This window comes from Anolis sagrei, chromosome 3 (assembly GCF_037176765.1).
Source record: "Anolis sagrei isolate rAnoSag1 chromosome 3, rAnoSag1.mat, whole genome shotgun sequence".
NCBI lineage: Eukaryota > Metazoa > Chordata > Lepidosauria > Squamata > Dactyloidae > Anolis > Anolis sagrei.
This window is the reverse complement of record NC_090023.1, coordinates 225,073,070-225,092,108: the sequence shown is the minus strand read 5'-3', so window position 1 is coordinate 225,092,108 and position 19,039 is coordinate 225,073,070. Positions and strand designations below refer to the sequence as shown.

General features: G+C 39.2%; 1 protein-coding gene across 2 annotated transcripts in view; it reads left to right on the top strand.

Moving 5' to 3' along the window:
- EPHB1 (EPH receptor B1) overlaps positions 1-19,039 on the top strand; it is a 429,850-nt gene that overhangs the window by 397,263 nt on the left and 13,548 nt on the right. For both annotated transcript variants that reach the window (XM_060768006.2, XM_067465922.1), the window contains exons 14-16: positions 1,744-1,937; positions 6,840-6,995; positions 8,918-10,176. In XM_060768006.2, the coding sequence (XP_060623989.2) occupies positions 1,744-1,937; positions 6,840-6,995; positions 8,918-9,026 (459 nt within the window). In that variant the 3' untranslated portion in view covers positions 9,027-10,176. The remainder of the gene's footprint in view (positions 1-1,743; positions 1,938-6,839; positions 6,996-8,917; positions 10,177-19,039) is intronic.

Sequence of the window (19,039 nt, the reverse complement as noted above, 5' to 3'; positions counted from 1 at the left end):
GAATTTAAAACACAGTCTATTATTTATTTATTTATTTATTTAAAACATTTATATTCCACCCTTCTCATCTCGAAGGGGACTCAGGGCGGAGCACAACATATATACGGCAAATATTCAATGTCTGAACATAATTAAATTATAAACAGACATAAACACCAAAATAAATTATCCCACATTAAAATAAATTGTTTAAAACCTTCTCAAATCATCCATATCTATAACTTTCCCAAAAAGTCCCAGACAGTACCGGTCCAACCTGCTTCCCTGTCTCAACACTGTTATCTCTGTTGTAGTCTGTATTCCATTATAATTAGTCTTTTCATTTGGAGGGCATTTCCCCTTGGTGCCACTTCAAACTTTCCTTTCAGAGTGAGCATGAATGACAGGAAGAAGATATAAATATTCTTTTCTGTCAGGGGAAGAAAAGTCCTTCTGTCACACATCAAGGAGTATAAAACATAATATATTTATTTCACATGTGAACATATTGGAGACATGCAAATATTTCTATGGTCAATTTGTGTATGCATGCTTCTCTCCCCTACTTTTCACACTTTCGACCAAGATACTGCGATTTTCCTTCTTTATTTTGGTTGGGGATTTAGTGTACACAGCCCATTAGAGTGGACATGGGTGTGCAAGAGAACCAGTTAGCTTAGATCTCAATCTTGGTGTAGTCCACATTGTGGTCCACATTGAAAAAGACTAAATGGGAAGGGAACTACAAGTAAATATTAGCCCTTATGACCAGTACTGGGTTTAACGATTGTGCTTAGGTGTGTTTACATGGAAAAAAATATGATGGATTTTGTTTACGTGGCGCAATTCTAAATTTGAAGGTGTTCTGTTTCCGGACAATTCCATATATAATGATAGAGTTTATAGTGTATGGGAGCATGCCACAAGGCAGGCAGTGTAGACCTACTGGGCCTCCATCCTAGTAAGGGGCCTCATAACAACTAGCACAGGGCCTCATTTGTCCTAAATCCATCACTGCTTATGACTCATACTAGCCCTATGTCTGTCATGGCTCATCTACATGGGCTTAGTAACCCATATTCACCATGCAGTCATTCTGGGCTTCATAGAATTCTGAAACTTCCAGTACATATTGTTAAGAAATATTGGGAATTTGACCAAAACTCTGGAGTAACCCTGCTGTTTTGGCACAGTTTGAACAGAAGGACTGGTTTACTGTCCAAATGAGCCAATGCCACCCTCCTTGCTAGTCACCTGGGGTCCTCTGCTGATGTTAGCACAAGGCACCCAGAGCAGGAGCTCTCACTTGACAAAGAGCACTTCTGGTAGTAGCAATGGTAACATAGATGCTAAGATGCTGTTTCAGTGGAGCTGAAGTGGTCTCACCCTGCTGCATGGTCTGCATTCTGCCTCACTGCTGCTGTGGGTTGGGGAATGTGTATGTGGTTGCATACAGAACTAGTCCAAAGCATTTTTGCTTTGAATTGGCCCCAGATTGAATGACCCATGTATATAAGGCCTCAGACACTAAAATAAATCTCTATTACATACAAAAGATGAGGAACTGATGCCTACTAAAGACAGAATTGATGTGAAGGCTGTTGCCATTGAGTTTGTGTCCATTCAGGCAAAGGCCTGGGAGTTAAGTGAAAATAGTATCTTGCCAGTAAAACAAAAAGAACTCAAAAATTGCTGACTCTCTGTTTTCTGCCTCAGTACTAATATTTCTTTTTTAAAAATCTGAACACACTTTTATTCCTGCAGGTAATTAATGCTATTGAGCAAGACTACCGGCTCCCTCCCCCCATGGACTGTCCTGCTGCCCTCCATCAACTAATGTTAGATTGCTGGCAGAAAGACCGCAACACCCGCCCACGCTTTGCTGAAATAGTTAACACTCTAGACAAAATGATCCGAAATCCAGCAAGCCTCAAAACTGTGGCTACCATCACCACTGTGTAAGTTTCCATCTCCTGTGCTGTGTGTATTTATGTGCTTCAAGTCACCTGTTTATTTATGGGGACCCAATGAATTTCATATGGTTTCCTTGGGCAAGGAATACTCAGAGATGGCTTTGCCAGTTTCTTCCTCTGAAATCTAGCCTGCACACCTGGTATTCATTGGTGATCTGCTATACAAGTACTAATTGGGGCTGACCTTGCTTAGCTGATCTGCTGCCTTTAGGATATTTAGTAGGCATGTTTAGTGTGCTGCCACGGTAGTGCCGGAAGATTTGAATTCCTTTTCTTGCACTGTTAGTTTGCATGAATCTATTTAAGCCATGCATTTTGCAATAAGGTAGCTTCCCTCAGGTTGCAATCATAGGGCCAACAACTTGGCAATCATTGTTAGAATCTTTAGATCCGTCCCTTTTCCCGGGGTTTTGGAGGCAAAGGAGGTCCTTTGTTCAGTCTCACTGTTTGAAGCCTAACAACAGGATGTGTGGGATTCTCTTTCCCACTTGTACAAAAGCTTCACTTCTCACAGCTCTGCTGGGGGAATACAGCCAGCTCTGCTGGGGCAGTAAAGGAATTTCCTCAGCTTTTGCTGGGGGAATACAGCCAGCTTTTGCTGGGGGTTAAAGAAATAGATCCACAGCTCTGTTGGGGAGTAAATAAATAGTTCCTACAGCCTTCGTGGAGAAACTAAAGGACACCTTTCAGCTTGGCAGATTTACAGGAACCTTGCCTGGTAAAGGACCACTCGAGCTATCCATAAAGCAGCTTGGAGCCGGGAGTAGGGGTCTCACGCCAGCAAGGTAAAGAGAGATTGCCCAGGGAGGGGTCAAAGTATTTCTCTAAGGAAGAAAGGAACAGTTTAACACCAGTTGCCTGCCCCTTGTTGGCAGATTGAGGAAGCTACCAGTTTTCCAAGGTTATAAAGTGTTTAATTCATTTGTTTGAAGATTTAAGCCCAAATAAAGAACTTTGTTGAACTTACTTTGAGCCTCCATAGAACTTTGTGTTGGGAAATCTAGAGGGCCCTTCAGCTAAGGCACCCTGGCGTCCCGTTGGGCATACAGAGAGCACATCCTGTAAACAGACATTATTTCCGGCCCAGCGCGCAACAGCACAGTTAGATCCATTCGGAATCCTTGGAATTCGGATAAAATTAGGATCAAATTCCTTTCTGAAGCGATTTCAAAGCAATTTGGGAACCCAGAAGTATCCTTGCCCTTTAGAAGCCACTGTTGCCATCTTTGTTCCAAGTCAGGAAGTGAATCAGAAAGGACTCCGCGTTTGGAGTCAAACATGCAGCAAGGCAAGCAGCAGTTTGTGTGCTGGGATGCTTGCCTCCAGCCAATGAAGGGAAACCATGTGGGGAGAGGCGGGGTTACGGCACGGTGGCCATTGTCCTTTAAAAAGGGCCGTGCGTGGCTCGTGGGCACATTGCAAGCAGGGGACACGAACGGGTAGGGTTGGGAAGGCAGTTTGGGTGGGAAAGGTGCGACCGAGCAACAGGGTTATGGATAGAGAAAAAAGGAAACAACAAATTGGGGAGTAGAGAATGGCTGGTAATAGGCCCGTTGCTTGTGAGGCTGGCTTGGGGAGGGAAGAAGGGCAGGGCAGCACAAAAGGGCAACTGGGAGAAGTGTTCTTCTCTTGCCTGCCACTGTCTGCCAATTGAATTAAACTTTCTAGAGACCTTGGAATTTGGGATCCCAGAAAGTCCCTTTGGACTTTCGGAATCCCCTTATTTGCTAACAATTTCAAATAATTTGTAATAATAATTTCTAATAATAATATTTCTACTTGGGGTTGCACACTACTTTTTTTGTGTGGAAAATCGAAATCTGCTTTTATCTGTTCAAAATTACCTTTGTGAACCACCCAACACTACTTGCCTTGAGGTGTCCCTGCTTTGGGGAGACACACTGTGCTTGTGGGAACTACAAATCTGCTTTTATTTGTTCAAAATGTCTGTTCACTGTGGCAAATTTTGGCAGTAGCGGTCAAAAAATGAGGGAGAGAGAATCTCCAGATGTTTCCCCTGTTCCGTTTGCAGTTTTTAATGTATGGCGCAATCACGCCCGCCATTAACAAAGTGATTTGGAAAATTCAGAAAACTCTGACTTTTTTTCCGGGAAATTTCAGAAATCATTTCCGAATCGAATCACCAGTGCCCCTACATCCGAAATGAGTTTGAACCATTTTTTTTCGCGATCAAACAAGCCTAGTATTTAGGCCAAAGCTACAGTGCATGTATTATAATTTTACAATATATGATTATAGCACCTTGATACCACTTTAACTGCTATTGTTCCACAGGATCTTGGGTTTTGTAGTTTAATGTGGCATTTTTAATTCTTTGCTAAAGCATTTTGAATTTTCACTAAACTGTGTGGTGCCATTATACTTAAAGTGATGCCAAACTGTTACAATTGTGCAGTGTGAAAGAGATGTGGGAATCTTGAAATTTAATCTGGGATGACAAGTAGCACTGCCAGCCAATTATAGGCTAGATAATAAATTAATCAATCAATCAATCATATCTCTGTTTTGTCTGACTAATTCAGAAAGCAATAATTTTTAAATAAACTGTCTTGTTACCAAGCCCTACAATATACTTCAGCTTTTGATAATACAAGCTGAGATAATTTGCAATATTAATAACAAAAACTCTGAAAAGGGAACACCCAGCTTCTAAAATATATTTTTCTTTTTATTGTACAAAACATTAAATCTGCAAAATATAAGCTCTTAACTGTGTCCAGATGATGGGTTTTTTCATATACAACCATTTAATTAACTTTTCCTTTAGAAGTATAATACACCGAATAATGAATTGCACACAGCCTAGACATCTCTTTGCTCTTTGCCTTAGGCTTGGAATGACAACAAGGCAAAAAGATGCAAAGGCTATGCACAATTCATTATTTAATGAGTTTGGCCTTGTTTTCTGTCAGGCCTCAATACTTCATAAACAGCTGTTTTGCCACTGCACCCCTCTCCCACTTCTTAAAGGGAAAAGAGTTGGCAAGAGCATCTTTGTACAAGCCAGACCAGGAGTGCAACATTTTTCTGACTTATTTATAAAACTCAGAAACTCAGGCTGGATCTACATTGCCATATAATCCAGTTTCTGAATCCAAATTATCTGCTTTAAACTGGATGATATGAGTCTACATTGCCATATCATCAGTTCAAATTAGATAATCTGGATTCAGAAACTGGATTATATGGTAGTGCAGATGGGGTCTCAAGCCGAGTTGGCCATTGAGTCCCTGATGTCCCCGTAGAATCAAACAATTGAGTGAGCTGCCAACAAGATTTAGACGACACTCAGCTCTGTATCTTCATGTCAGGTATGCCTCTACAGCAGAGTTTCTCAAACTCTGCTCCTCCAGGTGTCTTGCTTTAAATAGAAAAAGAGCCGTTTTGTATGTTATTTTTGCATTCTGGCTGGCCAATAAAAATGTAGTTTTAATATAAGGATCCCAGTGTGCCTTTTGTATAACGTATGACCAGAGGTATTGGTGTCTCTCTTTCTTGTGCTAGTTACAACTAAACAGTACATGTGTGATATCTTCTACCTCTGACACTCCACAGATACAAAATCATTTGTTATATGAACAGCTGGTAAGATGGTTGGGATTTCTAGGAACTGAAGTCCAAAACACTTGGAGGAGCACAGTTTGAGAAGCACTGTTCTGCAGGTATAGAATGAGGCCAAAAACCAGAAGTTAAATCCCAACGAGGAACATAAGAAACATAATCTGTGCTCTAGCTGATTTCCGCAGTTCTTCCCCCAATGTTTCATGAGCCACTTTAGACGTTCAGTAAAACAGTGAGGCTCAGGTTGCCCCTCGTGTTCTCCTCTTTCCACAATGTGAAAAGAAAGCAGAAGAAATGGTGCCACAATTCTCTTTGCTGTTTCTGTTTCCATGCCAATGAGGATGCAGGAAGAGGCAGGTGTGTGTGCCCCTATATGTACACTGATGCACATTTGTGTGGTGTGGACACAGCTGGATGAAGTCAAAATATGCTGATCATCTTTTCAAAAGCCACTTCTGGGGCTCTTTTACATTACATCTATAAGTCCATTTCAACTGCCATGGAAACATCCTATGTTTGGAATTTAGGGTGGGATATTTTGAATTCTCAGACAGATAATTCTACTGCTTCACCAAACTACAACCTCCAGGATTCCATAGAACGTTGCCACGGTATTCAGAGAGGAATTTTAGTAAAACAATTGTGTATGTGAAAGAATCTCTAGTTTGCTAACAACATCACTTGTGTTCAGAAGAAGATAGTGGGAAATGACTGTTATTTTCAAGCAGTATCATGCTTCTAGGAGCAATTCAAGGAACATTCTGCTTTTTCTTTTGAATGGAACAATGGAGTGGCAAAGGGCTTCTGAAGATCCCAGGAGACACAAAATAAGCTATAGTTTACTTAATGTGGGCTGTGGGCTGTGTTGGCCTTCCTTTCCTTAGAACAGTGGTTCTCAACCTGTGGGGCCCCAGGTGTTTTGGCCTACAACTCCCATAAAATCCCACCCAGTTTACCAGTTGTTAGGATTTCTGGGAGTTGAAAATCAAACATCTGGGGACCCACAGGTTGAGAACCACTGCCTTAGAAGAAGGGTGGTCGATTAATAATTCAAATAAAATAATACAATAATTAATAGTATGATGTGACTGGTTGCATGGGTCTGAATGGAATTGAAGAGAAAGCTGAAACATGTCCTTTAGAAGATTAACGAATCAATAATGATTTGTGGGAAGAACTTATTCATTCTCATTAACCTCACTAGTGAGAACAAGTCCAATGTTTCTACTATGTTGCTACTGTTATTCTAGCCATGGTTCACAGTTAATGATTCTTCCCTATTACATTACTTATCTCATATTTTAGGCCTTCTCAGCCACTCTTGGATCGCTCCATCCCCGATTTCACTGCCTTTACCTCAGTAGAAGATTGGCTCAGTGCCATCAAAATGAACCAATACAGAGATAGTTTTCTGACTGCAGGGTTCACATCTCTTCAATTAGTTGCACAAATGACATCAGAGTAAGTAGCAACTTCTCCTTCTTTTTTGGTCTCTGTCATATTGATATGTTTTCATTGTCTAGTGGTGGGAAATGCAGGAAAGTCTACCCTGCTCTTCCCAGCAGAACTTTTTTGTTTATTCTGGTCCAGATGTCAGCATTCTGTTTGAGCAGTCTGACAATGAAACAAAGGTACTTCTGCCCATTTATAGCAATTTTGGAAAAGTCACCTAGGAACAGCATACCACAACAGAGATACTGGAAATATGTTAATTTACCATGAAACAGCAATTAAGCTATGATTGAAAATTCCTAAGCAAGACCAAATTTAAACAATTCATGTTGAAACTTTTCCTTACATTTAATATTGTTATTGTTTTTAATAGAAAGCATCATTTGATTGATGATAGAGTCAGAATGCTCTGGAAATGCTTGATCTGCCTTCCCTTAAGATTCCTAAGAGCTTAATAACGTTACTTTTTTCTGAAGTTGAAGATACTTTTTCCTTAAGCATCGCTCTACTTTATTTTTATCTTGTGGTTACCCTCTGATCTTTCCACAGCAGAAATGATAGGACCGTGCAGGGTTTTTTGTTTTTTGTACTTCAAGTTGTCACCAAATGAATACTAGATCAGAACATATCTTTCGTACCTGGAACATGCAGATTTTCTGGAAACTGGCAAAAGCTCTTTATTTTTAGGTGATGTTTATAAAGTTAGTCCTCTCTTTTCTGGGCTTTATATGGATTTGTTTCTTGACTCATTTATCTTGTTTTGTTTGGTTTATTTAGATGGTACTGTTTCATTTTATGGTTTTTTTCTTTAACTTTTGAAACTGGTATAAAAAAGATATATTAACATTTTACATATAGAAAAGGCATATAAGAAAGAAAAGTAGCTCATAAATCGAAAGACAAAATGCCACTATCTGCAAACTCTTTTCCTCTGTTCCTCCAAAGAAATCCATTTGCTGTCAGAATTATTTTGTGTTCCAAAAATTCTCACATATTTCCTGCATTGATCAAACCTCTATGCTGTATTTCTTATATTTGTAAGCCATCTTGCAAAGCTTTTGTGTAAGGGTGAGTTAAAATTCTTTCAATGAGGGATGGGATCTTGATGCACTGCAAGTCCCATCAACCTTACCCAAACATAGCTAATAGTAAGAAATGGTTGGACTTGCAGTCCAACAATAATGGAAGTTCTGTATGATTCTCAACCATAGTATAAATAAATAATCAGTTTTTACCATTCTCAAAGGCACTTCAAATAGCCCCATATACTTTTATGTATTGACCCACTTGCTGACATCTTCCTAGTTGGTCTCCTTCCACAAATCAATATGTACTAGATCCTCATACTGTGAGGTGCTTCTTGTTAAAATGTGTTATTTTAATTATGTTGATAAGACTTGTCCCCATGTAAGCCGCCCTGAGTCCCTTCGGGGAGATGGAGGTAGGGAACAAAAATAAAATTGTTGTTGTTATTATTATTATTATTAGTAGTAGTAGTAGTAATAGTAGTAGTATATCCTCCTCATTCATAGGCCACAACAGTTCTACAGCCTTGAATGTAAATGTCTCATATAACTAGTTAGTCCAGAGATTCCCTGACAGAAGTTCTTACTCTGAATACATTTTGTTTCAATAATAAAATAATTTTAAATGGCTAAATGTCACTGGAGTGGAAGTCCTACAATCTCTTCTGTTTGGTTAAGATCAAAAATTTCTGCTAGGTCTTCTCAAGGTACATGTAAGGCCAACATTTTCAAGGAAGGTAAATAAGCTTCTTTATCTCTTTTTTGCTCAAGTATCCATTTTTTTCAGGTTATTGGGAATCATACATGTATGTTGAATTTGCTGTTCCATATATTGCCATGTCCAATGACCCAAGGAAATTACTGGCATCGATCCATGAACATGATTCTATCTCTTGTCTTTTGCAGAGATCTTCTAAGAATAGGAGTAACTTTAGCTGGACATCAGAAGAAGATCCTGAACAGTGTCCAATCTATGAGAGTGCAGATGAGCCAGTCCCCAACTTCAATGGCATGACGCTTTGTGTCTTCTTACTATAGTGGGAAAATAGAAGACAGGACTCAAGAGGGTTGGATGTGGGAGGGGAGGGTACGCTGACAAGACAGCGAGATACTTGCAAAAATTGGATAGCCTGAGAACTTTTTTGAGCCTCAGGCAAAGAGGACACAGGCAAAGAGGACACAGGACTTGTTTCTAAGTGGCAGCTTCCGTTTCTCACCAACACATTTACTGATGCCATAGGAAACAGCATATAAATAAGTATAAATATGTACAAATCATATATTTAAAAAATCAGTGAAGACAAACCAATGTGTGTTGGGAGAAAAAGAGACTTAAATCCCACCACCAGTGAGCAGTAGTCAAGGGGCCAGTGTGGATGAGAAAGGTATAACCCAGGGCAACCATCTTCAGCAGTTATATTCCTTTCCTTCTCTTAATTCTGTTCTAAGAGTCCTTCTTACCCACCCAATTCCCTCTTTTGCTCATAAACCATGGGGAATTTTCTTCAACTGTCTCAACAGCTACCTACTAGAATGTCAAGACATTGATCCATCAGCTACCAAAGGACTTCACTGACCACTGCATGGGGGATCCAGACCAATCCAGTTAATGTCTTCATATTGAAGAAGAGTTGTACCTTCAATAGAAAACCTTGTTTTTTTCTTTTGCTTGCATTTTTTTGCAAAAAGGGAAAAAATCCTCATAAAAAAAGAAAAAAGGTGTTCCCACAAGTGCGTGCGTGTGCGTCTGTATGTTGTCAACTTAACTGTGGAGTCACTCACTGCTTGTCTGTAGCAGAAAAACAACAAAGTGAGACTGGCGGATAAGAAATCCATCACCTTCAGGGAAATTGGGGATTTGGTGGGAGACAGTTGTGATATCCTTTGCTTTCAGTCTAAATCAACTGTGCATGGAATGTGTAATGGGAAACTGAACAGAAAAGCAAATGAATTCATAGGAAGAAGGAAGCGGAAGAGTGGACTATGCAACAAGGGTTTCATGTGGAACAATTATCAGGATACATAACAGTAGAGGCGATGGGACAGAAGAAAGCTTCACCCTCTAACATTCCAGGGTCCAGAAGAGGAGCTTCATGGATCTTTAGTTCCATTGTGTGGGCCTAAGGATGTTGCTATCTAAGGATGTTGATTTTATGGCATCAGAGGTAGGTTGCTCTATTGCCTTTGCCCTCCCACTCACCCACATCCATCACCCCATCTCTTCATTGTATGTAGTCTCTCATTATTTCTTCAACAGTCTATCTTTCTTCAAGCTCTTCTTTTTTATAATTGATTTTATTGTTAACTTTGTTACTGGTGCCACTACTCGTTTAAATTGGATGAGTTAAATTAGTACCTCTTTATTTACCTCTGAGTGTTTTAAGGAAAAAGACTGGTATCTTCTGTTAATGGAATATGTAAGGAGTTTATGCAAATGAATCATCCCTCAGTGAGGCTTTTAACTAGACTATATGTGTTCTAATTGTATGCTGCCACCATGAAAGGGGCATATCCAGCTGTCAAGTTGCACTCCACACTAGAAACACAAACGGTAGGTGCAAGTGGCTCCTTCTTCCAAAGCAAACCTAGAAATTCTGCTTGCTTTCAGACTCAGGAAAGATCTTGCAGATCATATAAGTCAATCTCATAGTTTGAAAAGTTACTTTATTGGTTTGCTGCTCCTGAAATTTCACAGCCTAAACTCACAGTTCAGGTATCGGTTCAAGGATTCCTTAACTTAAGATCCTCTATTCACAGTTATCATAGTTTGTCACCACTTTAACTACCATGCTTCTATCCAGTGTTTTCCTGAGGTTTGAAGTTACTTAGAAATACTTAGACTTCACTATTTGAAAGCTCTAATGTAGTGGTTCCCAACCAGTGGTCTGCAGGAACTAAAATATGGTCCATGAAACATCTTAAATTTTAAACCTTTATTTATTTTAATGAATCCATTGCTACATGGGCAGCGCTGATGAGTACAATGTTGGGCAAGTGCAGGAGGCCGGGAGGAGGGCAAGAGATTGATGTCACGTACTCACGACACCCAGTGTCAGTCAGTCGCACACATTCTTTTGTCTTGCTTGGCTGTGTCAGCGATTCTGTTTTGCTGTTTAGTGATTTGACGGCTCCAATAGTTTTACTGACTCTGAGTCCTCAATATTTATTTATTTATTATTGAAATGAATTTCAATTGTTATGAAAAAGACAATATAGCTTATGGTCCCTGCTAATAACCTTGTGGTCCCTGATAACAACAAAATAATCAAAGTGGTCCCTGATTTTAAAAAAAAGGTTGGGAACCACTGTTCTAATGCTATAGTTCAGGGAAATGGAATAGAAATCTCCAGTGGGGAGTTTCCCTCACTAGACTATGAAGCCCAGGATTTCATAAGAAAATCATGGTGGTTAAGTGCTTTCAAACCACTATAATTATTAAATGTGACTACAAGTCATGTACTGAAGCAAACACTCCTAAACTTAAAACTCTTACCAATAGCTATATGAAAAATATTTTACCTCAGACAAAAATAGTTTTACTCCTTCGCTAGGCATTTTGGCCCAAGCCGGTTCATTATCCATCCACCCATACTTCAGCCTTTTCATGATGTATTTGAGTTTTAAAAATATTTGTAATCCCATGGTAGAATAAGACACATATCATTGCTAATATTACTTACATGAGCTTTATTTCCTCTTAAAGGAGATCATGAGTTCTTGTACTCATCCTCCACACTGGTGAATGGTAATCTCTGAGAGTCTTGCATGCATGCATGAGTATGATCTCATATGTACTTCCTTCTGAATATTAATCATCAATATATGTAAGAGAAATGATGGAGAACCATCATCTTTTGAAGTACAAAATCCTTTTGTACAGACAGGCAGCACTCCAAAAAAATGTGTGTCAGCTCAAGATGGCTGAGCAAAACCTATAAACTTAACAGAAACAAACATGAGAAAATATATATCACACTAGTCAAACTGTTAACTTTATCTCCTCTGTGTTTGTCATATTCATGTTTTTGCAACTATAGTTTCTGTGTGAGACTGTGTCTGGGGTAAGTATAAGAATATACTCAATGTAGGTATGTTAAAATGATGCGTCATCCTCTCCAAACATCTCTTTCCACTTGATATCTCTTCTTACATCTGGGAATTGCATAGCCTCTTATTCAGGATCAAAACATGGCAGCTGCTATCATTGCAGTCACTTCAACCTCGTATCATTCTAAGGATTTTGTTTATTTCAAACCAGGAATTGAATAACGTTATGGAAGTTATTTTGATTTTTTATTTCATTTTGGTGCTTTCAAAATGGAGCAGAGAGATTGGCATCACCCAACTCTAATATTGCTAGTTGTGTCCCCATCTTCTTCTGGCTCTTCAGGAAAACACAGAGACAGAGAGAGAACATTAGGTAGGAAAACTGCCTCTGATTATTCAAGTGAGCCAAGCCATCTAACAAACACATCATTTCTATAAGGCAGAGATGGGAAACCTGTGTACTTCATGTATTTCACGGGTCCCTTTCCGAACCTGGTATACCTCTGACTTTTGAGTCCTATAACAAATACTGACAGGTTTGAATTAATTTCCAAAGAGCTAATGAATGAATAGTTTTAACTTATGGAAGGTATTTGAACTAGGTGACCTCTTTCCTTTGTAAGTGTTTAATGTATGACACAGGTGTTTGTGAAAAGCAGTAGCATAAAAGAGGGATGACCTGCCAAATAATCTCTAGAAAATTGCCACAAATAAGTGGAGGTTATATAATCTTATTTATATCTGTGGCATTTGATTGTTTTAGGAAAGCTGCCTGTGGCCCAAGTCAGAAGTAAATGCTAACAAGGTGCAGAAGAATGATGTTTTATCTTACCCTAGACCAGCTGAAAAAAAAAGTCCCTTGTTTAACAACACAGGGGACTGTTCTTTGCCTTGTCTGATAGCCAGCCATGAATCCCTTTTGGAGTACTGAGCACAAAAATCTGTATTCAAGTATATTGTCAAACCAAATACAGCATGCAATGAAAAGGTGTTTTCTGAATATTAATCTTCTGTACCAGTCTATTGATATTCATACAGGGGGGTTGAATGAGCTTTTGTGCTTGTTTCACAAGACTTTTGCTTTTATTAGGATATAGCAAAAGGTATTAAAAGCATGATGACAGTGACTCGGGATATAAATAAGCCATTCTGTCTGGAAACACTGTTGCTAATTTAACAGTAGTAGCATTGGGTGGGTCATGGCTCTGAAGACCTAGTTGGCATCATCTCAAAGATTTACTAGACTTGCCTAGACACAGCCTATTGTAAGTTGATTGTAACGATTGTATACAAAATCGTATACATCGCATACTGGTGATCTTTGGAAAGCATAATTTCTCAACCACTTCCTAATATAGGCAGACATCAAAGCCTCTGGGTTATCAAAGGCCAAGCTGGCCTGACCCCAACATGAAAAGAAGTGAGAGAGAAGCACTGGTTTCACTGCTTTCTTCTCTCTGCATCCTGTTTAGTTTTCAAACTTCTGTTTTAGCAGATTCCTTCCTATAGAAATCAATCGGAGGATACTTATTTGCACCCGCTCCAAGGCAGGCATGTATCAGGAACTGCTGTGAGTTTAGCTCTGCAGACTAGGAAAAATACTGGCATATATTTTTCAGAGTCGTAATTTGTCCTGCAACATCTACTACCCATACCCTCCATGTGATACTTTTCATCCCTCTCTGATACAGAAATAGAAGGACCAGCCACAATATTTCCACAGTAGGTCAGATAGGGCTTTCAAGCTATGAAGCCATCCAAAGGTAAACATCTACATCTAATATATGAGGTGGTTGATGTGATGCTATCCCAGGGCCATAAGAATGTACCTCTGAAAGGCATAATAATTAGTGATGTAGTTCACAAAAGGGAACTTCTAAAAAGTTATATCCAAATATAGTATTACTGTACTTAGAATTTTCTTCTGTTCTGTTTCTCATAGCATTTCAGGTATTTTTACATTATTGATTTATACAGTGAAATATTTTTTCCTAGTGATGTAGTCTACAACTCTCACAGTGTACAAATAATTAATCACACATACAACAACTATGCAAGAAAAGAGTAAAGAAGAATATGCATTTAATTATGCAGATGTTGTATAGAGATTCTGTCAATCTTGATAAATAGTGGAGGAATAGGTAGATAGGTATGAGAAAGAGACCTTTCCAAAATAAAATGAATAAATAAAAATATACCATTCACTAAGCACTTGGAGACATGTCTCTTCCTTTTCCCCTCAGGATTTTGTTGGATGCTCTGCTCTCCAGTATTTGCTTCTGACAACAAAGGAGATACTTGCAAGACTTTGTGGGTTGCAATCATTCTGTACAAAATAGACACTAATTAATGTATATTTTCCTTGCTAGATGCTGTTCAGATTGTTCTGCAGCCCTTTCACAAATCACTATGATGTCACTTGGACTGCCATGGCAACATCTTATAGAACCTTGTGTGTAGCTTTCCAGCAGAGAATTCTAAATATCCTTGTCTTAATTACTAATCTTAGGATTTCATAGAACAGAACTATGTCTGTGAAAATGGAATCTGTAGGTCACGAAGAGTCGGAAATGACTGAACGAATGAACAATAACAACAAAATGTTTTTGGAATTGTATGGAATCATAATTGTGAAGAATGACAAGTTCCCTGGTTAGGTTTTAGGAGATAGATACATTTAGCATGGATAAGACCTTTAGATCAAAATGGGATTTTAAATTATGCTTAGATCAGTGTACATGTAAAGGTACAAGACATGATATTTGGTAATGGAAACAAATGACAACTTCATAAATGTGCCATAGAACAAATTGGACCTGAGCAATGACTAGAATCCAAAACAACGAAATTAAGATTATAATGCTTTGAACATATAATGAGAGAATGTAGTCATTTGAAAACTCTATGATGTTGTGTAAAGTTGAAGACAGTAGGGAAGTAGAAAGGCCACTCTAGATTGATTGATTCAGTAAAGGAACCCATGGTCTCAAGATCTCTTTGAGGTCTCGTGTTTGTACATTCAGCATAAATGAAAGCTGACTTGATGACAAATGGCAACAAAAACAAAATATAAAATACAAAAATACTATTCTGTTTGATTAGAAATTAAAGGGGAAAACATTTCTTGATTGTTTAGACAACAAGTACCAGTACCATGTAAATTTTGATATGACACGTATAAGAAGGTCAGAGTGAATGGAGAAGTAAAGGAAATTACCAAACCCAAACTGTATATATCAGGTGATAGGGTGGGGATATGAAACAGTTAATCTTTCTCCCTATTTCCAGCCTTCCTCCAACCTCCCTTCCTCTTGCTTCTCCACTTGTCTTATCAGCCCTGGTGCTAAAATGTCTGACTGGGCCACAGTAAGATCACAACAACACTTGGCTTGGTTGTGGTTGATTGATCTCACCAGGGGGTGATAAACATTCTTGTTATTGTTGTTTTCTTAGTTCTGTAAATTGTCCTGGAAATATGCTTGAAAGGTGGTATGAAAGTCCATTCCAGGACAATCTGCAGTCCTTACTATTGTTAATCATTTGTACCAATGCTTATTAGTCATGAAGGCTATTGCTTTCAGTATTTCAATACCATCTGCTGGAGCACAGGAGCAAGAAGCATTTATTGTTAGGCGTGTGGTTGGTCACTCTGGGAGCAGGATGCTGGACTCAAAGGGATTTTGCTCTAACCAATATTGTTTAGCTTCTTACTGATCTCAGTGACCACTACATGGATGAGAACTGCTCTGCATTTCTAGTCCTCGGGTTACCTAAGATAAAACATTGCTATGGTCACTGCTCCATCTTGCCAGTTCTGCTCCTTGATTAAAAGACCTATTGGCATTTCATTCCTTTACCTGGATTCCACAGAAAGCCATTTCACTGGCTGGATCTTTTCCCTGCTTGCTGTTTATCAATTTATCTATTTACCAATTTCACCTTTCACTTTATTTCCTTTGACTGACTATATCGTGTTCCTCCTTGTTCTCAGTCATGTCTTTAAATCTATAAAATGGTTTTCAATTGTCAGCTTCATTTCTAAGATTTCTATGGCAACAGTGAATTCCCATCCTACTCTTCTCTCTGCCACCCACCCCCCAATCCCGGTCGCCCCCCCCCCCCCCAGGCAGCGGATATGCTGCAAGAATACTGACAAGCTGTAACGCCAGGTAATTTATCTCACAAAACAGACAGCTGTAGCAAAAATGGGGTGGGCGAGAAAAAGAGTGGCAGAGAAGTTGGGAGGGAGGGAGAGGGACGCATTGTGGAAACAGAGGTAGGAGGGAGGTTGTGGTCACGGGCTTTGTAGGGCTGAGAGCTCTGTTCATGTAGGAATTCAGCTTACTCTAAGTATTCCAGAAAGTGCTCTCACACACCCCTTATAGATATGGACAGATGGTGCGGTGTTTGTTACATGGCTGTTTATGATTCAGCAGAGCACTGTAAAACCATCATTGCAGCTCAGGAGTCTGAGGGGCACACCTGGCAGGGTAGGCATTTTATGACAGGCAGAGCAGTATATTGGGCACTGACTGGCTTATACACAATGGTATGAAAATGGTATGTCTTTGCTTTCACTTTTTGGCAAGCACCTCAGGTGCAGGCCTTCTTCAGAGTCCATGGGCAAGCATAGAGGCTATGCCAGTGTTTTCTCTTTCTCTGTATTTATCTTTGTTCACTGCATTCCCAGAAAGGCCGAGCAAGCAAGCAAGCAAGCGATGGAAAGGTTACAAAGGAGGCTGCTTTCTGATAACAGTAATTCAAATTGGATGACAGAGTGCATAGCTGGCAGCCAAGGGAAGTCAATCGCGTTCATATCGGAGATAATAAATGCTGCAAGAACTGTGAGAGGAGTCCATATGCATAGCATTATGATGCGCCTCTTTATAAATAAAGGAAATATATTTTATGCTCTTTAATGACCTTCAAATTAACAGCTCTTTGAAAGCACTTATGTATATTTAATTTGAAATGCTGCTGAAAGCCTGAGTGGTGATCACAGTGCAAGCAGCAGGAAGTCGGTTTTTAAATAAGAGTAAACTTGGGCCATTATTTCTCAGCCTGTCAGGTTTCCCTGGATTTAATGTACCAATTTCGAAAAAAGAGAAACCCTTTTCTTTCCTCTTTTGTGCTTTCGTGCTCTCCAGGATCCTTCATTGTTGGCAACAGCAGTCTTAGACTATATTTAATTGTCCTCCCCTACCTTTTGTGTGTGTATGCTTTATACTGTGTTTCTTGAGTAACAGCTTTAACTGATGGGTCACTTTTAGATATACAAAGGATGAGGTTCCTTGGTGACCTGTGCAGTGTGTACTAGTTTATGATTGCTGATGGATCATGATGGGATTATTTCCCTTAATGGAATGTGCAACTAGGCTGATGCCTGATACTCATGACACAAAAGGTACTTTGTGCTGTAGACTTTTGAAGTATTCCAGCCTTCTTGTATAGACAAAGGGAATGATCCAGCATCTCACCCAAGCTGGGGACCTCCTTATCTGTCAACAGAAATGCTTTACACAGAGTAAATATTTTCTCACTGTGTCTGTAGAAGAGTTGTTATGATAGTCAAAACTGGGATGTTTCCATAGCATAAATCTCTGGATAATGACCAGAAAACCTGGACAAAACCACAGTAACACATGGATATAAATATAAAGAGAACCAATGTATAAACTAAATATAAATGTAGAGAGAACCCTGAACTCTTATTTTTTTTTACCTTTTGAAAATATTTCTTATCCCATAATGAAAGTGCATGTTTTGAGAAAATTTATTTTTGAACAACTGTTTAGAACATTTTTTTCACATTATTTTTTCACACAATTACATTTTACATCATGAGACACAGCACAAAACCCACAGCAACTATCCCATGGCCCTATGTAGTCAAATCCTCTATTACGCCAAAGAAGAAGCAAAGCAAATAAATGTGTTTGGAGATGGCATCCTAATATTTAAAGGCAGTCTTCCTCCTGCACTGTGGCATCTCCACATTCTTATGCTTCCTTCTATATGAAAGGAATTAACCCTGAAGAATGCCACACTTATTTCCCCTATGCATAGGAAAAGGAGAACAACACAAAAGTTACATTTCCATTAGTTTCTTTATAAGCAGATTTAGGCATGGGGGGGGGGGGGAGTTTGTGATTCAGGCAAGGGAAAACCCCAATCTGAATTATTTCATTTAAATTTATAATAAGAAATAGATTTCTTACAGCACTGTGAAAACCTTGTCTGTAATAGACAGATGTGCAACATTCCCCCCCTCCCCCCCGTGATGACAAGGTATAATCCAGCAGCCTTCCCACCAATTGTAGCAACAATGTTTGTAATACAATGAGTTGGCAGAGAAACTGGAGGCTGTAGCTGATTTTGATGCTATAGGAGTTTTCCAGCTGGCAAGGACAGGGAACACAGAGCATCATTTATGCATTATGGTTTTGGGCGAATTACTATGATTACTGCTGCTGATTTGCAACTGCAAGCTACCCATTTGCAATTTGAGAATGCAAGGTAGATTTTCCCTTTGATCTGTAAATGTTCCTAATAAGTTCTAACTGAAATGTGTTCTCTTGGAAAGCTGTCAAATCTTTGGGTTCCCTTTTTAGAATTTCATTTTCAAACTGTAGCAAATGAATCTTAATGTGAACCAGCTCCCCACATTGGGCCTATTTGTGTGTTTTGGTAGCAAGCAAATCAATTTGTAAAATGTAAAAGAGTTTGCTTTTCTGGTCGGAGGTTAACTCGTGCACTTCACCGGGCATTTTGCATCTGGTTCCCCTTTAAAGCTCTGAGTAAGTAAAAGAAGATCTACATAAATGTTGTTAATCTGCATGTCATAATCTGATTTGGGGGCTCTCATTCACAGAATGTTGCCAAGATGGAAGGTTTCCAATAACAGGCTGGCAGTCTTTCAAATAATTTTGAAAAGGAAGTGAAAAGCTGACAGAAAACTCCTTGAACCTTAAGAGGGAGAGA